The sequence below is a fragment of the Macaca fascicularis genome, chromosome 20 (genome assembly GCF_037993035.2).
Source record: "Macaca fascicularis isolate 582-1 chromosome 20, T2T-MFA8v1.1".
Lineage (NCBI taxonomy): Eukaryota > Metazoa > Chordata > Mammalia > Primates > Cercopithecidae > Macaca > Macaca fascicularis.
The window spans coordinates 64,286,775-64,313,275 of record NC_088394.1 but is presented as its reverse complement, the minus strand read 5'-3'; the positions used below and the strand labels follow the sequence as shown (position 1 = coordinate 64,313,275).

The following is a 26,501-nucleotide window of genomic DNA, read 5'->3' as shown; positions in this document are numbered from 1 at the left end:
GTAAGGGGAGGCAAGGCTTGGGAATGATGCAGACAAGTGGAACTATGAATAACCAGATGGTAACTCACCCACTCACCCCCATTTTCTACCAGGGCAGGAGGTGGGGAGCTGACCACACCCGGCCCAGCATGGCGGGAGGTGGGCCGGCAGATCTAGATCACCTAAGTGACAAGACAGACACCAATACGCTCCCCCATTTCGTGACTGGAACAGATGCAGACCGGGAAGGTAGCCCCGCCCGCGGCCCGTCCCGCCCGACCGACTGACCCACCACGAGACCCATGCCTCACCCAGCACCACTGGGGGGTGACGTCCGGCCGGGAGCGCTGGGTCTGCGAGCAGCATTAGCAGCAGCAGGAGGAACAGGAGGCCATCCGGGAGCAGCCCCACACGGTAGGGGCGGAGGTGGAGGCCCATGGTGTACGACGGTCGCTGCAGGTCCAGGCTGCAGGTTCAGCTCTCTGGGCTCTCGCCTAGGCGGGGGCGGTGGCGACGCACTTAACCCCGCCGCCCGCATCCCCCGCATCCTCCCGGCCAATCAGAGCCCTCCTCCCGCAAACGGCCTGCCAATAGGGACTCGCCGCCATATACGTCCCTCCCAGTCAGGGCTCACCGCCCTGCGCTTGCCCAACCCCCTGCTCCCGGGACCACGCTGCGCGCCGAGCGCATCGATAGATCGAGGTACTTACCGCCTGGCTCCGGGCTCTCAGTCGCCCACCCGGGGACCCACCTCGCCGCTGCTGTGTACCCCGCCCAGCCCTGAGTACCCGAAATCCGCGCTGCGCAGCCCTCACCTGGCGACGCCCTGACTTGGAGGATCTGGAACGGACAAGACAGAGAGAGGATAAGGGGTGCAGCGCTCGCTGCTGCTGAGCGACCCCGGTTAAAGCAAGAAGAGGGGAAGTGAGTGCCTGACAGTTCTTGGGCCTCAGGTGACCAGGAGCTGACCAGGACCTTTGTGCAACCCGCACACCAATTCTTAACACACCCTGCCCCGAGGGCACCTGGGTTCGGCCAGTCAGCCCCCGAAACTCTGCCCCGGGGTTACAGATGCGGAGGGAACCGGGAGAGGCCAGGTCAGCATGTTCAGTTCCCAAGAGTGGGGTTAATCTGTTCGTTTTAGGGGCGCAGAGTGCAGCGTCACCCCGCTAGTCCGGGTAGTTCGGGCGCCGGGTTGGGAGTGGGCTTCAGCCTCGATCCTGCGCCATGGCTGCGCCATGGGCCATCTGCAAGTTCGCCTGTAGAGCAGGAGAGGCATCGGGAGCTCGTGATCCCTCTCCACTCACGCAAACCTGGGGAACCGGAGAGGACACAGACTCCCTGCGCCAGGAAGCAGGGGCAAACAGAGTGGACAAAGACCTGACAGCCGGCACCATAGGTCACTGTGGGATAGAGAGACGAGAGTATTTGGGAAATAGAGGTCTTGATCCTCCACACACACACCCCTTCGAAGGGGCAGCTGTGCCCTGGTCATCCCATCTGGTCCCAATAAATTTGTCCTGCCACTTCCTTCCTTCTTCTTGGTAAGCAGCTGACCTGGCTATGAAGCCACGATCTTGCCCTGCCCTTCTGGAGTTCTTATAATGAAACATGTTGGTGACTGGGCTACCACTACCCTCCCTCTTTCTTTTTTCATTCTTTATTTTATTTTATTTTATTTTATTTTGAGACAGGGTCTGTCTGTCACCCAAGCTGAAGTACAGTGGCGCAGTCATGGCTCATTGCATCCTTGACTTCTCAGGCTCAAGCGATCCTTCCCACCTCAGCCTCCTGAGTAGCTGAGACTACAGTGTACACCCCCACTCAGCTAGTTTTTTTATTTTTTGTAGAGTTGGGGGTCTCACTATGTTGCCCAGGCCAGTCTTGAACTCTTGGCCTTAAGTAATCCACCTGCTTCACCCTCCCAAAGTGCTGAGATTACAGGTGTGTGCCACTGTGCCCAGCCCCATCCTCTCTTAAGGTCCAGCCATCTCCCCCTAAGGCCCTGGCTCAGGATTCCCAAAGCCCCTTCCTCCCCCACCTTCACCCGACAGAAGATCGGTGAAGACCCATCTGGTGAAATCCCAGCATGGGAGACCATAGAGACTCTTCTGCAGGCCTAGGGACAGGCAGGAGTCCAGTCAAAGGTTAAGTGGAGGAAGGGAAAGATCAAGAGGTGCTGGGCCACCTTGGACTCTGGCCACAGTCTAAATGTCTTGCCAGCCCAGCAGCATCCAGGGTCCCATGTCATGGGCCCCTGGAAGCGTAGCCCTGTCCTCAAGAGGGGTTCCCTGGTGCTTCACCCCCACAGGCCCTGCATGTGTTAGGAACCACAGCCATGAGGGGCAGGATGGCAAGGCCTAGTCAGCAATGACCCATGCTGGCACTGTGGAGAAGAGTCAGAAGGTGAGGTCCTCCCTTTTCACAATAAGTCTGCCATCCACCTGATCCCCCAGGCTGCAGACTTGGCATCATCCTGAGCTCTGGATGCCTCCATGCTTCTCAGAACCACAACTCAGGTGGTCATAAGGGCTAGCCAGCTCTAACCTTCCCAAACCACACTACCCTATTCCCACAACAGCCTCATCACTGATGTCCCAATGCACACCCTCGTTCCTGTGGGTCGTTCTCCACATGCCAGGCTGACACTGTTTTTTTTTTTTAGAGACAGAGTCTTGCTCTGTCACCCAGGCTGGAGTGCAGTGGTGCGATCCCAGCTCACTGCAACCTCTGCCTCCCGGATTCAAGCGATTCTCCTGCCTCAGCCTCCAGAGTAGCTGGGATTACAGGCACCCGCCACCACGCCCAGCTAATTTTTGTATTTTTTAGTAGAGACAGGGTTTCGCCATGTTGGCCAGGCTGGTCTTGAACTCCTGAACTCAGGTGATCCGCCCACCTAGGTCTCCCAAAGTGCTGGGATTACAGATGTGAGCCACCAGGCCCGGCCCTGATTTTTTTTGAAATCTTGCTCAAATTACTATCTCAAATTGTATGGTTTGCCCTACAAACCATAAATTCTCATTGGATGGGTTTTATTTAATCCTATATATCGGGACTTTGCAATCTGACTCTGGCATAACATTAGGTGACAAGAAAGTCAAAATATTCCAAAACAATGTTTCTTTGCCATACTTTGAAATGGCCCTGCACAACTGTCCTTTGTGGAGGAAAATTTGCATCTGTAAAGAATCTCTATTGGCCTGGCACGGTGACTCACGCCTATAATCCCAGCACTTTGGGAGGCGGGTGGATCACAAGGTCAGGAGATTGAAACCATCCTGGCTAACACCGTGAAACCCCATCTCTAATAAAAATACAAAAAATTAGCCGGGCGTGGTGGCGGGCACCTGTAGTCCCAGCTACTTGGGAGGCTGAGGCAGGAGAATGGCGTGAACCTGGGGGGCGGAGCTTGCAGTGAGGCAAGATGGCGCCACTGTAAGGGAGGAGATTACTCCTCATATCATCTTATGCCCAATTTCTGCCTCCAAAGAAAGAAGAAGTAAAAACTAAAAGGCAGAAATGAAATCCACAGGCAGACAGCCCGGCGCCGTACCCTGGGCCTGGTGGTTAAAGATCGACCCCTGACCTAATTGGTTCTGTTATCTGTAGATGACAGACATTGTATAGGAATGCACTGTGAAAATCCCTATCTTGTTTTGTTCCGATCTAATTACCAGTGCATGCAGCCCCCAGTCACGTACCCCCTGCTTGCTCAATCAATCATGACCCTCTCACGTGCACCCCCTTAGAGTTGTGAGCCCTTAAAAGGGACAGGAATTGCTCACTCGGGGAACTCGGCTCTTGAGACAGAAGTCTTGCCGATGCCCCCGGCCAAATAAACCCCTTCCTTCTTTAACTAGGTGTCTGAGGAGTTTTGTCTGCCGCTGGTCCTGCTACAACTGCACTCCAGCCTAGGCGACAGAGTGAGACTCCGTCTCAAAAAAAAAAAAAAAAAGAAATTATATTAACATAGCTAGTTCTTTTTCTTCCAGGCCCTCCCAATCCTGAAAAGATTAAGAGTCTAGCAACTTTTAAAGGTCTGATCATCTGAGGTCAGGAGTTTGAAACTAGCCTGGCGGCCAACATGGCGAAACCCATCTCTACAAAAATAGAAAAATTAGCTGGCCATGGTGGCGGGCACCTGTAGTCCCAGCTACTCAGGAGGCTGAGGCAGGAGAATCACTTGAACCTGGGAGGCGGAGGTTGCAATGAGCCAATATCACATCACTGCACTCCAGCCTGGGAGGCAGAGCAAGACTCCATCTAAAAAAAAAGTGTCCAAATATTTTACAGAGTTTGACTCTTTTCAACAGAATAAATCCGGAGACTAAGGAGCCAGTCCAGTTGTGGTATCTTCCTTGGGTGAGCACACAGCCAACACCCTTCACCCCTCCTGCTACTGGGCCCTTTGCACTCCCTCTCGCTGTCCTAAGCTCCAAGCTCCTGTACCAGAACTAGGTGGATCCTGGGCTTGAGGCAACCAAACTAAGACCAGGGCTTCCAGGCTCATTTGGTGGCCAAAGCTGAGTCCATTTAGAGGCCGGTGGAATCTCCCTAAAGCTCATGGCTCAGCAGGTCCCCATTCCTCTGCAGCCAGTCTCCCTGCAGCCAGGAGAGGCCTAACACTGATCCAGCCACAACAGAACCCTGGAGGCAAAGAGCCCAGAACAGAGATCATGCCGCTGCACTCCAGCCTGGGCGACAGAGGGAAACTCCGTTTCAATAAAATAATATAAAATAAAAGGCTGGGCACGGTGGCTCACACCTGTAATCCTAGCACTTTGGGAGGCTGAGGCGGGCAGATTGCCTGAGTTCAGAAGTTTAAGACTAGCCTGCGCAACAGCGAAACCCTGTCTCTACTAAAAATACAAAAAATTAGCCAGGCGTGGTGGTGCACGCCTGTAATCTCAGCTACTCAGGAGGCTGAGGCAGGAGAATCGCTTGAACCCGGGAGGCGGAGGTTGCAGTGAGCCAAGATCCTGCCACTGCACTCCAGCCTGGTTGACACAGCAAGACTCTGTCTCAAAAAAATAAAATAAAATAAAGCAAAATAAAATAGGCCAGGCGCAGTGGCTCACGCCTATAATCCCAGCACTTTGGGAGGTGGAGGCGGGCAGATCACCTGAGGTCAGGAGTTTGAAATCAGCCTGGCTAACATGGTGAAACCCCGTCTCTACTAAAAATACAAAAATTAGCCGGGCGTAGTGGCGGGCGCTTGTAATCCCAGCTACTCAGGAGACTGAGGTAGGAGAATGGCCTGAACCCAGGAGGCGGAAGTTGCAGTGAGCCGAGATCGCGCCATTGCACTCCAGCCTGGGAGACAAGAGCAAAACTCCGTCTCAAAATAAAATAAAAATAAAGCCAGAGGGTATTGGCCTGATGGCATCGAGGGGACCCCTTTGTCACCACTGTCCTGGTGCTTTGCTCGACCTCGAGCGCACGCCCCTCCCCCTCCGCTTCTAGCAACGGAGTCAGCGCGCCCTCTGGCGTGTGCTCTGCAGCCACTCTGCACAGGTGCGGGAATCCCAACTCAGCAGGTGGGGCCCAACGCGCTGCCTAGTGGGGTGACCCCCACATGCCATGCTCTCACCCTCTCAAGGAGGGTCGCTGAGAGAGGGGACGGGTCTGGGCAGGCAAGTGTGGATCTCTGCGGTGTTCCCCAGCGTCGAATCCTCTTGCACTGCGAGATCTTTCCTGGCGGTGAAGGGAAGGAGGGAGGGTGTTTTCGCACCGCTCCTAGACGCCCTGGAGGTTCCCGAGACCCGCCGCACTTCCCGCCTTACACCCTGTATCTGCCCGGGCTTTCATGTCCCCGCAGCCACAGCGCCGGCTGCCTTTAGGGGTCCAACCCAGGCAGGTCTGAGAGCCAAGGTGAGGGTAAAATTTTGCGAGTATGAGGCCCACGGAACACAGTCCTTTCTTCCAAATATCTGGCACGCGGTTTTGAGAAAGGCGTCTGACCTCGGGCGGCCTGGGCCATGGGGGCCTTGCCTACCTCTCTGCCGTACCAATCTCCTATTCATTAATTCATGAACCCCAGGGGAGCGAGGAGTGGGATGGGGGTGGGAGACAATTTTCAGAGAAGTACAGAAATCTCAAAACTACAGAGGGGACCCCTGCTGCGGAAGGTAGAAAATCTGGAGGAAGGCTGGGAGCAGTGGCTCACGCCTGTAATCCCAACACTTTGGGAGGCCGAGGCGGACGGATCACGAGGTCAGGAGTCCGAGACCAGCCTGGTCAATATGGGGAAATCCCATCTTTATTAAAAATATAAAAATTGGCCGGGCGCGGTGGCTCAAGCCTGTAATCCCAGCACTTTGGGAGGTCGAGACGGGCGGATCACGAGGTTAGGAGATCGAGACCATCCTGGCTAACACGGTGAAACCCCGTCTCTACTAAAAAAAAATACAAAAAATTAGCCGGGCGAGGTGGCGGGCACCTGTAGTCCCAGCTACTCGGGAGGCTGAGGCAGGAGAATGGCGCAAACCCGGGAGGCGGAGCTTGCAGTGAGCTGAGATCCGGCCACTGCACTCCAGCCTGGGTGACAAAGCGAGACTCCGTCTCAACAACAACAAAAAAAATAAATAAAAATAAAAATTAAAATTAACCGAGCATGGTGGCGTGCGCCTGTAGTCCCAGCTACTCGGAAGGCTGAGGCAGAAGAATCGCGTCAACCCGGGAGGCGGAGGTTGCAGTGAGCCGGGATCATTGCACTCTAACCTGGGGCACGGAGCAGACTCTAAAAAAAAAAAAAAAAAAAAAAAAAAAAATTCTGGAGGAAGAACTGGGGTTAACTAGACAAGGGGCAGGACTGGAGAGGAGGAAAGGACACAGATGAGACCCTACTGCGAAGGCCTGTGTCTTACCATTGCTGAAATACCCTATGGCAGAAGCAGCTAGCCTTAGACAACGGTTCATTCATTCAGTGACAGGCAATGGAGGTAAGCCTCTATCTTCGAGGATGGGATGATGGAGCAGGGAGACAATAAACGATTAAAAATCAAGTTATAAGTTGGTTAAGTTGGGGGGATCGGGGGGGCAGAAAGAAGCAATGAGGGACGGTTGGGGTTAGCAGTGTGGGTTGTTTAGTAATAATGGGGTGATCTGGGAGGACTCATCTGAAGATGAGTAAGGGATCTCAGCAAAGCAGGACCGCACCCTCCGGCCCGGTATTTAAACGAATTTGGTTTTTAAAGAAGAATCCAAGGGTTGGAGCTGGGCCCGCAGTGGCTCACGCCTGTAATTCTAGCCCTTCGGGAAGCCGAGGTGGGCGTATTTCGAGACCAGCCTGGTCAACATGGCGAGACCCCGTCTCTGCAAAAAATACAAAAATTAGCCGGGCGTGGTGGCGGCGCACACCTGTGGTCCCAGCAACTTGGAAGGCTGAGGTGGGCGGATCGCTTGGGCCCCGGGGATGTTGCGGCTGCTGTGATCAGAGATTGCGCTGTTGCACTCCAGCCTGGGCGACAGAGTGAGACCCTGTCTCAAAAATAAATAAATAAATAAATAAATAAATAAATAAATAAATAAATAGAATACGCCGGGCTCACGCCTGTAATCCCAGTACTTTGGGAGGCCGAGGTGTGTGTATCACTTGAGGTCAGGAGTTCGAGACCATCCAGCCTGATCAACATGGTGAAACCCAGTCTCTACTAAAGAAGCACAGGCGTGGTGGTGCATGCCTGTAATCCCAGCTACTTGGGAGGCTGAGGCAGGAGAATCACTTGAACCTGGGAAGTGGAGGTTGCAGTAAGCCGAGATCGCGCCATTGCACTCCCGTCTGGGCAACAAGAGCGAAACTCCGTCTTAAAGAAAAGAATAATAAAAATTAAAAAAAATAAAAAATATAAAGAATCCAAGCGACAGGAGTTGTCTTGCTATGGGGCCGGCCGGATGGGCTCTCGGGGTAGTTTAGGGGAGTCGCACTGCGCTACCAGCCCGCGCCTCAGGTTCACGACCCAGCGGCAACTTGGGCACGCATAAGCGCGTCATCCATGGGAAAGCGCTCAGGACGGCCAGAGACGCCACAACGGAGCAGTCACCTCGCGAAGGAGGCTTCCGTGAAGAGTGAGTGTCGAGACCCACACTGAAGAGGAAAAAGGGCCTAGAGGCTGCACAGATGAGGTCGCCAGGAGGGACGAAATGGAGACCGAGCAGCGTCCGGACCCCCGGGCGGGGACGCTGTGACCCTGTGCTGTAGGATTGGGACCCAGACAGGAGCCGAGGAGGAAACGACGTGCTTCTGTGGAGCTTTAGGACTGCGGGGGTTAGGGACACAGGTTCATGGAAATTGTCTGGAAGGGCGTGGCCGCAGGAAGGGCCGCCTCCGCCAGGCGCAGGCGCGCTACGGGGCGGGAGGGGGAGGAGCCTTACTCGCGGATGCGCCCTGCCCCGCGAACAAATATTTGACATTCCGGGCTTATCGGGAGGCGGGGTCCGAAGAGCAACGTTCTCCCTTCCCCCCGCGCCTGATTTGCTTACCGTTTCCGGGGGAAGAGACACATGGGCCAGTGCCCTGGTGGGCGGTCCGGAGATGGGCAGCCGCGCACCAAGGCCCGCCTCCACCTGTAAGGAAAGTAAAGTGCTAGTGGCTCGAACCCGCCGGGCGAAGGATGCACTTTCCTTTCTCTCCCTGTCGCCGTGTCCGGGCGGGAGTCATTTCCGTCCCGGGCGCCTGTTTCTTTAGCTGCCAAGTGGAGCCACGCCGAGCTCTCTAGCCCCGGGCCTCGCCCCTTCCCCGGGCATGAGCTCTGGGGATGCGCCAGGGTGCTCCGCTCTCTCCATTGTCCGGGGACGGGGATGCAGCACCCTCCTTGTTCGAAAGCGCGTGGCGTGGCTCCTGTCTCAGTCTCGAGTCGGGCTAGGCAACCGCGTGACTCAGTTCCCGCCAGGCTGGAGCCCCCTCCTTCCTGCTGGATTATTCCGTTTCTCAGTCACTTATTCAGTTTCTCAGTCACCTCCCTGGGAGAGTTTGGGAAAGTAAGGAACGGCCGGGAAATGCACCATAAAGGAGCCTCACCAAGCTCCACTGGGCGAAGGGGGCACTGGGAGCCCCCAACGCGGGACTGTCAATGGGGTTGTAGGTGCGGGATGGAAAAGGGAGGATCCGCAGCCCGCACGCGCGCACACACGCTCAACGCTAGCTCCCCCATCCGCCAGAGCGCTCGCAATCTCCAGGCAGCTTCTCCATCGTCGAGAAAGGGACGAAAGCAGGAAGGCCCCCACACGTGGGAGTTCCGAGGCTCCAGGCCCCTTCTACCCCTCTCAGCCTTGTCTAGGGTGCAGCTCTCTGGGGTTGGGGGGGTTCCTTTCCCCCAGCATTGAGGCCTGCTCACTTCCAACCCACAACGACTTCTCAGTGCCAGGCTACCGCTCGGCCCTAGCGTCTGCATGGACAAACCCTTACCTGTGATCCCTGGTGACCACCCCACAGCTCTAACAACCCTGATGTTCCCGCCGCCCTCCCCTTTCCCAGCTGACTTCTGGTGATCCCCCCACAGGGTGATACCCGGCAACTCTCGCCGCCCCCTTGACCCTTTGACTTCCATCAACCCCAGACCTGCCGTGGTGACCCCCATAGCCCCTAGACTGCCTCCTGGCGCCTTCCATAGGTCCTGTGTGACTCTCTCGGAGTAGAGAAGGCCTCTTGCATGGTCCTTTGCAGAGGCCTGACGGCCCCTGGGGAAGAGTGGGGGGAGAGCGAAGAACGGGTTAGCCCCAAGAATCAGGCAGGACCAGCCCTAGAAGCAGGAATCCGGATCCTGAGCGTACACCCACACCGGGATTATGAGTTCTTGCGTCCTGGGCTGGGTTGTGGCGGCCCTCCCCCAAGGTTCCCGGGGCCGCCCCTGTCACGTGGCCGGCGGGGCAGGCAGGTAACTAGCCTGGAGAGGGCGTGGGCCGGTAGCCGCCCCGCCCCGCGGGGCGCCACGGGCGGGTCTCGGCAGCGCCCACTGAGCCAGCCGGGCCGCAGGTGCCGCCCCCGACACACGGTGTCCCGCCCAAGCTGATCCGCGTCTGCCGTCGGTCGGTGCCTGCGTGCGCCTCGTCGGTCCGCGTGTGTCTGGCCGAGCGCCGCCTTCCTCTGCGGCCATGACTCCGCCGCCGCCCCCGCCCCCAGGCCCTGACCCCGGGGCTGACCCCGCCGCAGACCCCTGCCCCTGTCCCGGATCACTGGTCGTCCTGTTCGGGGCTACGGCGGGTGCGCTGGGACGAGACCTGGGCTCGGATGAGACCGACTTAATCCTCCTAGTCTGGCAAGTGGTTGAGCCGCGGAGCCGCCAGGTAGGGTGGAAAGGAGGCGGTGAGGTCCCCAGGGAGCTTCCGGGGTCGAGGGGCGCGGCTGATCGGTTTCCCCCGCCGCTCACAGGTGGGGACGCTGCACAAATCTCTGGTTCGCGCCGAGGCGGCCGCACTGAGTACGCAATGCCGCGAGGCTAGCGGCCTGAGCGCCGACAGCCTGGCGCGGGCAGAGCCGCTGGACAAGGTGCTGCAGCAGGTGAGCGCTGGGGTGGGTGGCGGCACGGCCTGGCCGTGAGGACATTTCTGGGCGGGAGAGGCTGCCGGAGGCTAGACCTGGCGTGCCGCAACCAACCGGACCGGGCGGCAGGACGGGGTCTTGTTTGAAACTTTGAGCGACTCTCGCGTGTGCGTGTCCCTTTCATCCGCGCGTGCCGGCCATTCCCCTGGGCGCCTTACTTTTCAACCATTGCAGGAACCTACTCCTACCGAAGGGATCGGGACGCAGGCTTTGGGATCCATCCCCAGTTCCCGCCCGGGGAGCGAGGCCGAGACGCCTTTGGGAGACCTGCTGGGTCAGGTCTCCCTGAGCCGCAGTCGGAAGCGAAAAGGGTCGAGGGGCCCATATAGGTCGCCAGTCCTTGCCGCCCGCGTCTTCGGCCCGCTTGGGAGCCGCTGGAGTGGAGGCGTAGGGCGGTGTCGGCCCTAGAGGTAGACGCCGCCAGGTGTAAACTGCTCGTCTAGGCCTGTCCCGGCCGGCTGGCCAGGCGTGGGCGCTGTCCCGGCCTGGCCTGGGGGACTATCTGCCTGCTGAGTGCAAAGGCCTGGGGTGCTTCCTGCCCTAGCTGAAGTGGGAGGTGGTTTCCATTGCTGTTTTCTTTTCCTTATCTTCACTACGTCGCTCACTCTGTGTCTGACTCTTGAGTGTAATAGTCTAAGTCCTTTATACGCACACATTCTTTCATCTTCCAACAACTCTTGTGGTTCCTGATGAGGAGGCACCACGATGATGATTCTTTGTTTCAGAAGGGCTTTGGGCCCTTCACTTGGGGAGTTTGCTGGAGGAGAGCTGGGTTGCCTTGCTCTGTCAGCCTCAGGTTGTAAAGTTTCACCGAATTGGCAGGGAGGGTCCGTGGATCAGTGATTAGTGCTTATACTTCTCCAGCCAGCATGGAGGCTGGGGGAGGGCTGGGCAGCCTCAGGAGTGCCACCCCCTCTATGAGCAAACAGCTCAGTGCCAGCCGGTCGATAGGGTGTGGGTCAAAGCTCATGCTGCCCCTGATGTCCAAGTGTGGAGCTCTGTCCTTGGAGTTTCTCTGCCCCTCGGTTGGTCAGACCTGGAGGCGGGGCTGCCATTGACCATGAGCCTTCTGGGCCTCAGGCAGGACTGGGCCTCCCCCACCTGTCTGAGGGTGGTGCCTGGTCAGAGACAGGTTTAACCTGCTTTGCTCCGCCTCTTCCCACCTGCTTGTCCCACTCCAGGTGTTTGCTCTGGCCCCACTCCAAACTCCTGGAGTGTGTGTGTTGAGGGCTTGGGTTATGTGATTGCCCTCATTTGGCCTGGAGGAGGTGACAGTGGACTGGAACAAGGTTGGGGGGTGAGGGGAAGGGACATAGGGCTAGGCTCAACAGGTGTGGCCTCTTCTTCCCAGGCAGGATAGGGTTGAACATCTGGCTGAACCAGCTTTGCAGCCTGCCTCCTTCCTCCTCTTACCCTCACTTCCTGCCTGCCCAGCTGTGAATCTGTGTGTTTCTCTCTCCCCACTCCCTATCCCCAGTTCTCACAGCTGGTGAATGGGGATGTGGCTCTGCTGGGCGGGGGCCCCTACATGCTCTGCACTGATGGGCAGCAGCTATTGCGACAGGTCCTGCACCCTGAGGCCTCCAGGAAGGTATGCCCCTGAAGGAAAACCGGGCGGGGGGGCAGGGTCAGTAAGGGTCCCAGGACCCCTGTTGTCCTGAGGGTGGGCAGGGCACTCATCCCCAATCCTATGTGCCCCCAGAACCTGGTGCTCCCCGACACATTCTTCTCCTTCTATGACCTCCGAAGAGAGTTCCATATGCAACATCCAAGTACCTGCCCTGCCAGGGACCTCACTGTGGCCACCATGGCACAGGGTATCTGTGACCCAGAAGGGTTAGGGTGGACAAGTCACTGTGGGTACATGTATCTGAGTATGCGCATGCTGGTGGGTGGGTAATATGGACACATGCAAGTCTGCATCATCTGCTAAGTCCCTGAGTGTACCTGTGTCTGTGTGTCTGTGCTAGGATGAGTTTGGAATGTGGGTATGTGTCTATGTCTGGACTGGGGATCTGTAAGTGCACACATGAACTGGGCCAAAACAGATGTATATGCTGGTCTCCAGCATGTGTCTATGGAGGGGAGTTGGGCCCAGGGGTAAACAGGATTGGTGCTTATGCTGTCTTCACTGTCACTTCTCTACCCATAGATTTAGGACTGGAGACAGATGCCACAGAGGATGACTTTGGGGTCTGGGAAGTGAAGACAATGGTAGCTGTTATCCTCGATCTACTCAAAGAGTCCAGCAGTAAGTTTTCCCTCACTGCCTGTCACCTGTTCTCAGGGATGACGAATGCCGGCCTATTACTCCTCCCCACTGTGACCTTCTCTAAGAGACCACAGGGGAAGCCTCTTTGTCATTTCTTCTTTTTCTTTGTGACAGAGCCTTGCTCTGTAGCCTAGGCTAGAGTGCAGTGGTGCAAACTCAGCTCACTGCAACCTCCACTTTCCGGGTTCAAGTTATTCTCCTGCCTCAGCCTCCAGAGTAGCTGGGATTACAGGCGCTCGCCACCACGCCTGGCTAATTTTTGTATTTTTAGTCGAGACTGGGTTTCACCATGTTGGCCAGGCTGGTCTCGAACTCCTGACCGCAAATGATCCACCCACCTTGACCTCCCAAAGTGCTGGGATTATAGGCCTGAGCCACTGCGCTCAGCCTGTCATTTCTTCATCTCCCTCAACTGTCCTCTTTTTGCAGAACTTGGTGGGGAGACCCCTCTCCAGCAGACCCTGCTGACCCCCACACCATCTTTTCTCAGGTCAATTGTTTTCGAAGCCTGAGGTGATAAAGCAGAAATATGAGACGGGGCCTTGGTGAGTGTGGGAGCAGGGGCTAGGGGGTGACAACAGCTGGATAGCTCTGACAGCACTGTGCCCTGCCCCTACAGCAGCAAGGCAGATGTGGTGGACAGTGAGACTGTGGTACGGGCTCGTGGGTTGCCCTGGCAGTCATCAGACCAGGACGTGGCTCGCTTCTTCAAAGGGCTCAACGTGGCCAGGTGGGTGTGGTGGGGTGGGTGGGCCCAACTGGACAGGCCTACCCAGGAGGCACTAACAGCACTGGCTCCACAGGGGTGGTGTAGCGCTCTGCCTCAACGCCCAGGGCCGCAGAAATGGTGAGGCCCTCATCCGCTTTGTGGACAGCGAGCAGCGGGACCTAGCGCTGCAGAGACACAAGCATCACATGGGCGTCCGCTATATTGAGGTGGGGCTTTGGGCTGGGAGCGGAGCAGGGCCAATCTGAGCCAGGCCTGAGACCCACGGGCTGCTGCTCTCTGTACCCACAGGTGTATAAGGCGACAGGGGAGGAGTTTGTAAAGATCGCAGGGGGTGAGTATACCCCAAACAGGGCCTGGCTCCCCTGGTCCTTGATCCATATCTCACTTCCCCACCACCCCCTTGCCTGCCTGCTCCCCTGCATAGGTGAGTGTCTGAAGGGGCACGAGTGAAGTCAGCAGGTGACTCCCATGTCCCCCATACAGGCACATCACTAGAGGTGGCTCGTTTCTTGTCACGGGAAGACCAAGTGATCTTGCGGCTGCGAGGACTGCCCTTCTCGGCTGGGCCAATGGACGTGCTAGGCTTCCTGGGGCCAGAGTGCCCAGTGACTGGGGGTGCCGAGGGGCTGCTCTTTGTGCGCCACCCTGACGGCCGGCCGACTGGTGACGCCTTCGCCCTCTTTGCTTGTGAGGAGCTGGCACAGGCTGCACTGCGCAGGCACAAGGGCATGCTGGGTAAGCGATACATTGAACTCTTCCGGAGCACTGCAGCCGAGGTGCAGCAGGTGAGCACCCAGGGCTTTCCACCCCTAGAAGTACTGTTACTCTAGGGTGGCCCTCTGTGCCCCCATCCTACTTGGCATGACCAGTCTGTTGCTGCCTTCCTTACTAGGTTTTGAACCGCTATGCATCTGGCCCACTCCTTCCCACACTGACTGCCCCACTGCTGCCCATCCCCTTCCCACTGGCACCTGGGACTGGGAGGGACTGTGTACGCCTCCGAGGCCTGCCCTACACGGCCACCATTGAAGACATCCTGAGCTTTCTGGGGGAGGCAGCAGCTGACATCCGGCCCCATGGTGTGCACATGGTGCTCAACCAGCAGGTGAGGCCACTGCTTGGTAGGGGGAACACATCAATGGGAAGGGGTGTGTGTTAGGGGTAAGGCACCCTTACACATGACAAACTGCTCACAAGATGGTGTGCACAGGGCCGGCCATCGGGCGATGCCTTCATCCAGATGACATCAGCAGAGCGAGCCCTAGCTACTGCTCAGCGTTGCCATAAGAAGGTGATGAAGGAACGCTACGTGGAGGTGGTCCCCTGTTCCACAGAGGAGATGAGCCGTGTGCTGATGGGGGGCACCTTGGGCCGCAGTGGCATGTCCCCTCCGCCCTGCAAGCTGCCCTGTGAGTGCCCTAGGGGCTAGGGAAGGAGGCCTGTGGGAGTCAGGCTGTTGTAAGCCCCTACTACTTTGTATAGCGGGAACTCCTTTCTGGCTGCCCCACCCAGGGCAGTGCTAGGCTCCGTGCACATGCACTTTTTCCTTCTGTCTCTAGGCCTCTCACCACCTACCTACGCCACCTTCCAAGCCACCCCAACCCTCATTCCCACGGAGACGGCAGCTCTATACCCCTCTTCAGCACTGCTCCCAGCTGCCAGGGTACCTGCTGCCCCCACCCCTGTTGCCTACTATCCAGGGCCAGCCACTCAACTCTACCTGAACTACACAGCCTACTACCCAAGGTACCCTGCAGCTAAGAGAACACCACAGTCCCGCTCCCTGTCCCAATCTGGGGAAGGGTCACGATCCCCTTTCTGGACCAGATGACAAGGGAGTAAGGTGGGAGCTGGCTAATGCCATCTACAAAACAGATCGAAGATGACTCTGTAGAAGCTGGGGCTTCAGGGAGGAGGAACTGAACTAATCACAAGGCAGAAGCAAGGGAGGAGGGAAACAGGACTCGGTCTAGGCCACATGTGGCATGCATGACTAAACCTTGTCTCTCCCACCCTAGCCCCCCAGTCTCCCCCACCACTGTGGGCTACCTCACCACACCCACTGCTGCCCTGGCCTCTGCTCCCACCTCAGTGTTGTCCCAGCCAGGAGCTTTGGTCCGCATGCAGGGTGTCCCATACACAGCTGGTATGAAGGATCTGCTTAGCGTCTTCCAGGCCTACCAGGTGAGATTGTGTGGCTGGAGGGCCTGGCGGGTCTGGCTGAGCTCTTTGCCCTAAATCTGCATCCCTTCTGTAGCTACCTGCTGATGACTACACCAGTCTGATGCCTGTTGGTGACCCACCTCGCACTGTGTTACAAGCCCCCAAGGAATGGGTGTGTTTGTAGGAGAGAAAGCCAGGAGGTAAGAGCCAGCTGATATCCTCAGTGAACATGTCTCTCCTGCATCCAGACCAGCACCCTCAACCTGGTAGCTTCTTTCTGGCTTGTCAAAGCTCTCAGAAGGTACCTAGAGGAGCCCAAGCCCCAGCTCCCCCCTCCACTTATTCTTCTGCCTGTTTCCCCCAAAGACAATGGCTGAACCCTGCATGCAGGGCTAGCGGTGGAATGGGGCTAACCGGCTCCTGATGGCCTGAGCCAGGCATCTTGACTGGCACCTGGAGAGCCCTTTAGTGTGTCCTGGCTGTGGCCCATGCCAACAGATACGGTGGGGCTGATAGGTCCATGGCAGGCTTGCTTTCTTTTTTAAAATGGAAGCTCTGGTACCTTCAATGTATGATTCCTGGGAGAATCAAGGGTCCATCTGAGCCTCTGAGTAAAGATCCCAATGTTCTACCTCCCCCTGTCCCTCTGGTGGGGGATAAGGAGGCAGAGAGAGCCAGCCCTACCCTCAGAATATCTGGACCTCAGAGACCATGTTGTGCCAGGGATGGTCCCACCTAAAGATGCTAGCCCCTCCCGAGGTGGGCATAAGGAGTAACAGATGGCAAAACCACGAACTATTTTGATGGACTGTGCTGCAGTATCACCAGAAGACATTAGGGGGCAGGAGGCCCCCACACAAAAACTCAGGCTTGACTTTTAAAGGGGACTTTGCCAACTTTTCTTGTATGCCTTCGGAAAGCCAGTTGCCCTGAACCCAGCAGACACCGTGGAATGTCCTTTGCACGCATTAAATGGTACAGAACTGAAGCCTCAGAAGCAATTTGGAACTCGATTTTCTCTTCCTTAAATGAAAAGTTATTAACCAAATGGACTTTTTAAAAGCCACAGGACCCTTAACTTTGCCCCAAAGTGAGGAGCTCCACACCAACCCCAGGCACAGGAACACTCAGACAGATTAAGGAGACTGTTGACCTGTCATTGTTTATTATTTCAGCACTAAAACTGAGGAGCCTCAACTGCTGGCTCTTCTTCCCTTTGTATTTGTGTAAGGAGCACCGCACTCCCATAAAAGGTTTTAAAATACAAAATGTACAAGAACACACAATTCCAAGTGCTGTAAACATAACTGAGAACCAGTTCCTTTACTAAACATCCATTTTATAAATCACAAGGTTTCAATTTGAGCCCATCTGAGCCTTAAAGATCCATTCTGAATACCAAAGACAAGGCTTCACAGCCAGGCCCAGAAGAGGTCTGGTGATAATGGCTGGCCCTGGGTGGGGACAGTTTACACCTAGGCAGCAGCACCACACATGAACCCGAAGACATGTTCCTTTTAAAGCTGTTTTCAGCCATGTTTCTCTGTGCATCTCCAGTAAGCAGAAGGCTACTCATTCCATTCCTCAACCCAAGAGCTAGCACAGTTAGAGTAGGAGGGGGTGCATACTAGCACGTGCCCAGTTGCTCAGTGCTGCTACTATAAATTGATTTGCATAGTCCAATGGATGTGTGCTTTAACACCACTATGTTGCACAAAAATTTAAGTCTTTATCTACAAAGCCAAAAAATATTGACTCTTAACACCAAAGCTTTTACAAAGCTGATATAAAAATGCTTACATAGTATACAAAGCTCTATTTTAAAATTTAATGTTTATTTTAAATAGGAAAGCATTTCTAGTGCTACAGGCATCAAGGTATTTAGAAGGCATCAAAATTTGGTGCATAGCAACTCTGGATCATAGAGGCTTTTAATTCTTGAGGGCAGCAAAGCAGCCCCCAAAGGGTATTGCAAGGGGAACTCTTGCAATAATCCCATGTGAGGCAGCTACACCAGGGGCAAAAGGGTAGAGGCAAGTCTGGCCATTTCTCTGGAATGTCAATCGAGAGGCCAACTTCTTGCCCCTCCAAAGGAAGCTGTGGGCTTCCAACCACAGGCCCAGAAGCAAATCTCACTATCCACATTCTGTGACACAACTCACTTTTCAAGAAAATTTGAAACCACCCAGCTCCAAGACGGGCCACAGTGATCTGCTGAAGGACAGATCTTTTTCTCTAACTTTAGAGGAGAAATCTGAAATACATTTTTGTTTTTTTTTAAAGACCATACTTCCTCATCCTGAGTCAACAGCTCCAACCCTACTGACAACAGGTGGTGGGCAATAGGCCAGCTCCCTTTCCCAGGCCTGAACTGGCCTCAGTAGAGAGAGTCCTGGCATCAAGGGCCTGCAGTCTCCTGGAATAACAGCATCAGGCCTTCAACCAGCACACTGTCTCACATATAGGCACTCAAAAAATCTGCTTCCTGAATCAGTGGAAGCATATTATTTCATTTGAAAGCATACTGCAAACTTCAGAGGCTCTGTAATAGGCCCAGGAACAGGTAAAAGATCCCACTAGGGAGAGGGGTAAGGGCAGGTTTTTTTTTTTTTTAAAGTACCCAACTTGGGTACCTCCTTTGGTAGACAGCAGGCTGCAGTTTCTGCTGGGCCCTGCCTTAGACACCAGTCTCACCAGCAGCAGCACCAGGGTGTCTTTGGTGTGGAGGGTCAGGTTATCACTTCTGGATGTGCTCAGAGCCTTCTGGGGAAAAGGCTGGTTTTTAGATCATACAGACAGGACAGGGTAGGTCAGAATCATTTTGGGCTATAAACAGAATGGCAGATAAGCCTTCCATGCTAGTGTGACTCTTAAAACCTTCCCATCTGGAGTCCTCTATTTTCTCTGCCCATGCTGATGTACAGCTCACCTGTGCTTTAGCTCTGCACACAGCCTGGCCTCTAGAGAAGAGTTACAACTGCGAAGCTGCCTAAACCACCGTGAGACTGACTTCAAAGGTCACAGAACAGCAAAGGCAGATGCTCCTGTTTGGAAAAGGTTCTAGGACCAGATGACACAAATAGGAAGAGCACTGAACAGCTTACTAGTTTTTATCATGGCAAGAAATGAAAGTGACCAAGCTAAAACCCCATCATTCAGAGTCACCTTAAATGTAGCCATGTAACCCAGGGTCCTGAGGGAAAAAGCAATTTCAACATGGAGCCAGTATGGAGAGATTGCAAGATTACCTAGAAAGTTACCAAAAGGCTATGCTCTGGAATGTCTTTTTATATTCCAACACTTCAATGATGGAATGGTCTCTTCTCATTTTATCTAACAACAGTTTAGTTTTATAAAGAGGTATGAGCTACATTTGGCTTTATTTCCTATAAATCTATGAAAATCTTTAGGACACATGCTGACTTTCTGAGGCATAGGTGTGGGCTTGGGATTTTTTTCTTTTTTTTCTTTTTCTTTTTCTTTTTTTTTTTTTTTTTTTGCTTCTGGAGGGTCTTATCAAAAGTTCCTATTTTAAAAATTATCATAAAAACTAAAGGGCCCTTCAAATGACCATAAAGCAGTACAAATCACCAATCCTCTCTAAGTAACCAGGTCACCTGCAAAAGCAGCACCTCGGAAACAAGAGCCTGCTGCATTCACACTCAAAGCACCCATCACGTAAAAGTATCCTAGTTAAATATAAAAAGCAAAGCTCGTTTCCCCAAAGTTCAAACAGCCTATGCTGCTCCTGTTCTTTTACAAAATCTACCCAAGGCCTGAGGTGGAGGAACACTGCTTTCCCCACAAATGGTGAGTCCCACTCCTGGTGCCAGACCTGAAGGCTGCAGAGTTGGAAACCCAAGGTCCAAGGAGAGAAACATGCTGAGAAGTTGGTGGTGGACACAAGGCTGCAGTGAGCACTGTTAGAGTCCATCAGATCTTCCTAAATCCAGGGACTCAGGACTCAGGAGGGGAGCCTGCCTGCTCACCCCTGCTCCTTGGGAAACAGAAATCTGGGACATGTCTCTCCCAATTATCTCGTTCACTGAAAAACAAGAAAAGGGAGAGTGATTAGTGACCTCTGAGTGACTAGCCTTATGATGCGAAGTGCTGAGCTCTACCTCAGACATTTTCCTTCCCATGGCTTTCTGTAACGATAAAGGCAGTATCTGAAGCCTGCTCCTGAGCTAAGTGGCATTAGAGATGGAAACATCACTCCACAAACTGCTCCGGACCTCTTTTTCTCTCCCTCTCATTCAGTTCATTTTGGGTTGGGAAGGGGGCTTACCCTCACTCTAAAGGTACTTTTAAACAAGTATTCACCTTACTCTAACTTTTCTTTAATTTGTATCTCTTCGAGAAAGTTTTTATTTTCTACAATGCCACCTCCTATATAAATGGAATGAAAATAAATGCTTTGGTCAGAATAAACCACTGTGATGTGGGGGTGATTTTGCTACTCTATCCTAATACAAGCACTCTTTATTATGTGGGGGCATTTCTGTTGTTTGTGATCTTTTCTGATTGGAGACTCTAGCTTTTCTATTAATTTCTCTGATGTTCCAAGCACCTCAGGGAGGTACAGTGCTCTGTGAGGTCCAGAGCAAAGAATTTCCATCTTATGGAACTAACATAGAAGGGAACATCCCAAATCCCCCAAATAAGAAACTTCAGTTCTCATATCATTTCATTCCTTGCCTTATCAACTAAAGTCTATGCTAATTCCACTCCTAGGCATATATACAAGAGAATTGAAAACATATGTCCACAATAAAAACTTTCAAATGTTCACAGCAGCATTATTAATAATAGCCAAAAAGTGGAAACAATCCAAATGTCTACCAAGTGATGAATGGATAAACGGTAAGTTGTCTCTATCCATAAAATGGAATATCGGCCTTGAAATGTAATGAAGTTCTGATATATGCTTCAGCCTTGAAAACAGTCTGCTAAGTCAAAGAGGCCAGATACGAAAGGTCATATATGATTCCATTTATATGAAATGTCCAGAACAGGCCAATCCATAGAGACAGAAAACAGATTACAGGTTGTGGAGAGGGAGAAACGGGGAGTGATTACTAATAGGTATGGAGTTTCTTTTCAGAGTAATGAAAATGGAGTTATAAAATTAGATACAAGTAGCCAGGTGCGGTGGCTCATGCCTGTAATCCCAGCACTTTGGGAGGCTGAGGCGGGCGGGTCACCTGAGGTCGGGAGTTTGAGACCAGCCTAACCAAAATGGAGAAACCGCGTCTCTACTAAAAATACAAAATTAGGCGGGTGTGGTGACGCATGCCTGTAATCCCAGCTACTTGGGAGGGTGAGGCAGGAGAATCCCTTGAACCCGGGAGGTGGAGGTTGCAGTGAGCCGAGACTGCACCATGTACTCCAGTCTGGGAAACAAGAGCGAGACTCCATCTCAAAAAATAAATAAATAAAAATAGATACTAGTAATAGTTGCAAAACTCTGACTATACTAAAAACCACTCAGTTGTATACTTTTAAGGATAATTTTTTTTTCGTTTTTGAGACAGTCTCGAACTGTCGCCTGGACTGGAGTGCAGTGACGTGATCTCAGCTCACTGCAACCTCCGCCTCCTGGGTTCAAGTAATTCTCCTGTCTCAGCCTAAGTAGCTGGGATTACAGGCGCCCACCACCACGCCCAGCTAATATTTTTGTATTTTTAGTAGAGAACGGGTTTCACTATGTTGGCCAGGCTGGTCTCAAACTCCTGACCTCGTGATCCACTCACCTCAGCCTCCCAAAGTGCTGGGATTACAGGTGTGAGCCACTGCACCCAGCCTTTAAGGACAAATTTTATGGTATGTGAATTATATCTCGTTACAGCTATTATAAACAAAAATAGACCAAAACCAAAAGTTTTCTATACTTAGAATTTGATGTGATCATAGAGCAAAGAAACACTAACAAACATATAAAAAATCTTGCAAGTATTAACATCTAATCTTTTCTGGTTTACCACAGTTAAGAACAAAAATTTCTCAAACTCATATGGTTATAAGGAGAAGGGAATTAATATTTACTAATTCAGTTGCTTGAACCCAGGATGTGGAGGTTGCAGTAAGCCAAGATTGTGCCACTGCAGTCCAGCCTGGGTGACAGAGCAAGACTCCATCTCAAAAAAAAAAAAAAAAAAAAAAGGCCGGGCGCAGTGGCTCATGCCTGTAATCCCAGCACTCTGAGAGGCCGAGGAGGACAGATCACCTGAGGTCAGAAGTTCAAGACCAGCCTGGCCATGGTGAAACCCCGTCTCTACTTAAAATACAAAAAATTAGCTGGGCGTGGTGGTACGCGCCTGTAATCCCAGTTACTCAGGAGGCTGAAGCAGGAGAATTGTTTGAACCTGGGAGGCAGAGGTTGCAGTGAGCCGAGATCATGCCATTGCACTCCAGACTGGGGGACAAGAGCGAAACTTTGCCTCAAAACAAAAATAAAAACACTACTAATTCAGGACGGGCGTGGTAACTCACACCTGTAATCCCAGCACTTTGGGAGGCCGAGGTGGGTGGATCACCTGAGGTCAGGAGTTCGAGACTAGCCTGGCCAACACGGTGAAATCCCATCTCTATTAAAAATACCAAAAAGTTAGCCGGGTGTAATGATGCACGCCTGTAGTCCCAGCTACTTGGGAGGCTGAGGCAGAAGAATTGCTTGAACCCAGGAGGTGGAGGTTGCAGTGAGCCAAGATGGCGCCATTGTACTCCAGCCTGGGAGACAAGAGAGAAACTCTGTCTAAAAATATATATATGTGTGTGTGTGTGTGTGTGTGTGTGTGTGTGTACTGAATGTAGTAAGTACTGAATGTAGAACAGTAAAGAAGTAGGGACTAGAAGCCAAATACATACATATATTTACTAATTCCACAAATATTTACTGAGCATTTATAGTTTAGGTTTTACAACTGAAATTAAATCTTATTTCAGTTAATCTTCACAATACTTTAAATATTATCTCACTTTACAGATGAATTAACTGAGGCTTTGACAGGTCACATAATTTGCCTTAAAGTTACATGCTCGTGGAATCAGCCTGAAAATACCAGTTGCGTTCTCAGAAGTCAAAATGTAGAGATGGAAGGAAATGACTGAGATAAAGAAAATGCAAAGGAGCTGGGTAAAATGTGGTGATCCTAGTGGGAGGGAGAGCAAGTGTGATGGTAAGGAGGAGATAAAAGAAGTGGTGATTTACCATCACTAAAGTTTTGAGACTAAAAGAGAAAACAATGGTGCAGTCACAACAGGGAAGGAGGAGTTCAGAGGAGGAAGGTGGTAGGTTAGGTCTGGAATTGGAAATTAGAAACCCCAAATGGAAAAATCAGTGGGCATGGGGCTACAATCAGTGGTCAGAACAAGAAGAGATTTAGGTATATTCATACTCACTAGAGACCTAGAAGCATGAGGGAAATTTTGCACAGAAGTTATATCACCGAAAAGCAGAGGCTGATAATAATAAGTGGGAGTAGTATCATTGTGCTCTGATGAGAAGATAGGACCTGGGAAGGCAAATATGTGAGTAGAGGAGTGGCCTAGAAATTAGGTTTGGTTTGAATTCAGGCTCTGCCACTAACTTCATGTTGTGTCCTTGGACAAATTATTTCATCTATCTAAAACACCCTTTATTTGTACTATGACAGTGTTAGATTAGTACGATGTCTTTTAGCTGCAGTAGTCAACAGTTTTATGTCAGTAGACAGTTTTCAAGTGGCAGTACACAAAGGTATGCAGAGAAATAAAGGATGAAGGCTGGGTGCAGTGGCTCACTCCTGTAAACCCAGCACTCTGGGAGGCCGAGGCGGGTGGATCACAAGGTCAGGAGTTCAAGACCAGCCTGGCCAAGATGGTGAAACCCCCGTCTCTACTAAAAATACAAAAATTAGCTGGGCATGGTGGCAGGCGAGTGTAATCCCAGCTACTCGGGAGGCTGAGGCAGGAGAATCGCTTGAACCTGGGGTACGGAGGTTGCAGTGAGCCAAGATTGCACCACTGCACTCCAGCCTGGGCAACAGAGTAAGACTCTCAAAAAAAAAAAAAAAAAAAAAAAAAAAGCTTTGGCTTGGCTGTGGTTAGTACTGAATGTAGAATAGTAAAGAAGTAGGGACTTGAAGCCAAAGGACTCTACAAAACAGTGAAGATTAATCAATACTGGTGAGCTAATAATCACTAAGTGATAAGCCTTTTTTTTTTTTTTTTTTTTTTTTTTTACAGGCTCCTGTCACCACGCCCGGCTAATTTTTTGTATTTTTAGTAGAGACTGGGTTTCACCGTGTTAGCCAGGATGGTCTCGATCTCCTGACCTCGTGATCCACCTGCCTTAGCCTCCCAAAGTGCTGGGATTACAGGCATGAGCCTCCGCGCCCGGCCAGCGATAAGCAATTTTTTTTTTTTTTTTTTTGAGACGGAGTCTGGCTCTGTCGCCCAGGCTGGAGTGCAGTGGCCAGATCTCAGCTCACTGTAAGCTCCTCCTCCAGGGTTTACGCCATTCTCCTGCCTCAGCCTCCCAAATAGCTGGGACTACAGGCGCTTGCCACCTCGCCCGGCTAGTTTTTTGTATTTTTTTTTAGTAGAGATGGGGTTTCACCGTGTTAGCCAGGATGGTCTCGATCTCCTGACCTCGTGATCCGCCCGTCTCGGCCTCCCAAAGTGCTGGGATTACAGGCTTGAGCCACCGCGCCTAGCCGATAAGCAATTTTTTAAGATACAGATTGATAAAGTACTTTGTCAGATTTTTTTTTTTTTTTTTTGAGATGGAGTCTTCCTCTGTCGCCCAGGCTAGAATGCAGTGGCACAATCTTGGCTCACTGCAACCTCTGTCTCCCGGGCTCATCTCCTGCCTCAGCCTCCAGAGTAGCTGGGATTACAGGTGCCCACCATCGCACCTGGCTAATTTTTCTATTTTTAGTAGAGACAGGGTGTCACCATCTTGGCCAGGCTGGTCTCTAACTCCTGACCTCATGATCCACCTGCCTCAGCCTCCCGAAGTGCTAGGATTACAGGTGTGAGCCACCGCGCCCGGTGTTTTATTTTTTGTTTTTTAAGAGACAGGCTCTGGCTCTGTTACCCAGACTGGAGCGCAGTGGTGCGATCATAGCTCAAACTCGAACTCCTGGGCTCAAGCCATCCTCTCACCTCAGCCTCCCAAGTATTCGGTTGGTACAAAAGTAACTGTGGTTTTTGACATTACTTCTAATGGCAAGAACCGTGATTACTTCTGTACCAACCTAATAGCTGGGACTGTAGGCACACACCACCACACCTGGCTGATTTTTAAATTTTTTTTGTAGAGATAGGGTCTTGCTATTTTGCCAAAGCTGATCTGTAACTCCTGGCCTCAAGCAATCTTCCCACAGTGCTGGGAATACAGGTGTGAGCCATTGTGCCTAACCTGTCAGATAATATTTAAGTAAATTTGCCAGGCTAGGATTTATTAACCATTCATAATGGATGCTGCAAAGAATAATGGAATATAAACTAAACTTACTCCCGACACTAAAAATAACTCACTGGAATAACTTCTTTGTAAATGAAAAGTTGTGAGGATGCTTTGCATAGTAATATATTTTTCTCTTCAGTTTCCTCATCAGTACAATGGAGAGGAAAAATACCTCTTATATAGTACACAGAGAGGGAATATAAAGGGAGCATAAGAAGGCAAGGCAGCCCTTGGTACCTGTTATTTCAAGCCACAAAAAATACAAGGAACAGTGTTTTCCATGTAGATTCTGGGGGTTCTACAGGCTAGTCTTGTGCTAAGACGGAGCACAAGGATGGCCCACAAATCTCTGTGCATGACTTCTAACATTCCTCCTCATCATTATGTCTCCCAAATAGGCTATGAGCTCCCAAAAGGCAAGAACCTTGCCACTGAGGAAACATCCATTCCTGATGACTGAATAAATGGACCCTAATTCAATACAATCACTTGGAAGCTATTTAGAACAAGCACAGTGAAAGTTCATTAGGTGGTAGGTAGGAAGGGGACCACAGAATGTTAAAACTAATGCATGTCATTTGATTTTCACAATGTCTATTTCAAGCAGGGGTTATAGCAGTGGCAAAAAGCCAAATATATAAGCAAGCACCTCGCTCACAATCAAATCATCTTTTCTTATCACTTATCACTTCCAAAGGCGGTAACTTTAAAGATGTTCCAGGCTGCTATGAAAAATACTTTTTACAATTTGTATTTCACTGCTCAAGTTTTTTTTGTTTGTTTGTTTTTGTTTTTTGTTTTTTTTTTTGAGACGGAGTGTCGCTGTGTCGCCCAGGCTGGAGTGCAGTGGCCGGATCTTAGCTCACTGCAAGCTCTGCCTCCCGGGTTTTTACGCCATTCTCCTGCCTCAGCCTCCCGAGTAGCCGGGACTACAGGCGCCCGCCACCTCGCCCGGCTAGTTTTTTGTATTTTTTAGTAGAGACGGGGTTTCACCGTGTTAGCCAGGATGGTCTCGAACTCCTGACCTCGTGATCCGCCCGTCTCGGCCTCCCAAAGTGCTGGGATTACAGGCTTGAGCCACCGCGCCCGGCCTCACTGCTCAAGTTTTAAAACTACAAACTGATTTACAATGGTGCTTTATCATCAAAAACCACATGATGTGTTTTCTCTCTCTCTTTTTTTTTTGGCAATAGAGTACTCACTCTGTTGCCCAGGCTGGAGTGCAGGGGGCACAATCACGGCTCACTGCAGCCTTGAATTCCTGGGCTCAGGTGATCTTACCACCTCAGCCTCCTGAGTAGCTGGGCCTACAGGCATGTGCTACCACACCCACAACTGGCTAATTTTTGGACTTTTTTTTTTTTTC

General features: G+C 52.1%; 2 protein-coding genes across 41 annotated transcripts in view; one reads left to right on the top strand and one right to left on the bottom strand.

Annotated features, from left to right (window-relative positions):
* The window catches only part of LOC101925346 (lysosomal phospholipase A and acyltransferase), a 188,799-nt gene that overhangs the window by 17,236 nt on the left and 145,062 nt on the right, over positions 1-26,501 (bottom strand). For 13 of the 37 annotated variants that reach the window (XR_012429038.1, XR_012429041.1, XR_012429040.1 and 10 more), the window contains 3 exons: positions 8,461-8,544; positions 795-819; positions 291-473 (listed from right to left, as the gene is read on the bottom strand). Coding sequence is in view for 28 of the 37 variants with exons in the window: in XM_074027425.1 (XP_073883526.1) it covers positions 291-473; positions 795-819; positions 8,461-8,544 (292 nt within the window). In the remaining 9 variants the exon portion in view is untranslated. The other 24 variants (XM_015442790.2, XM_045382696.3, XM_074027431.1 and 21 more) reach the window with 16 other exon arrangements.
* ESRP2 (epithelial splicing regulatory protein 2) lies at positions 9,967-20,115 on the top strand. Of its 4 annotated transcripts, none has more exons than XR_012429048.1 (15): positions 9,967-10,263; positions 10,349-10,477; positions 11,997-12,110; positions 12,222-12,336; positions 12,672-12,770; positions 13,282-13,336; positions 13,414-13,521; positions 13,595-13,727; positions 13,810-13,852; positions 14,005-14,306; positions 14,414-14,626; positions 14,732-14,812; positions 15,081-15,267; positions 15,540-15,705; positions 15,779-20,115. XR_012429048.1 is itself a non-coding variant. In XM_005592338.4 (15 exons), exons 1-15 carry the CDS (start codon positions 10,072-10,074, stop codon positions 15,866-15,868), a joined length of 2,145 nt encoding a protein of 714 aa, XP_005592395.1. In that variant the 5' UTR covers positions 9,967-10,071; the 3' UTR covers positions 15,869-20,115. The 4 variants fall into 4 exon arrangements, 2 of the variants coding, with proteins under 2 accessions (XP_005592395.1, XP_005592394.1); XR_012429046.1 differs by having other exon boundaries at positions 13,411-13,521; XM_005592338.4 differs by having other exon boundaries at positions 14,732-14,930.

Excerpts from the sequence above, each read along its gene's own strand:
- ESRP2 (XM_005592337.4), top strand. The coding sequence starts at position 10,072 with ATGACTCCGCCGCCGCCCCCGCCCCCAGGCCCTGACCCCGGGGCTGAC. Across the intron at positions 14,931-15,080 it reads TCCGCCCTGCAAGCTGCCCT|GCCTCTCACCACCTACCTAC; the intron begins GTGAGTGCCCTA and ends TTCTGTCTCTAG. Across the intron at positions 15,268-15,539 it reads TACACAGCCTACTACCCAAG|CCCCCCAGTCTCCCCCACCA; the intron begins GTACCCTGCAGC and ends CTCCCACCCTAG.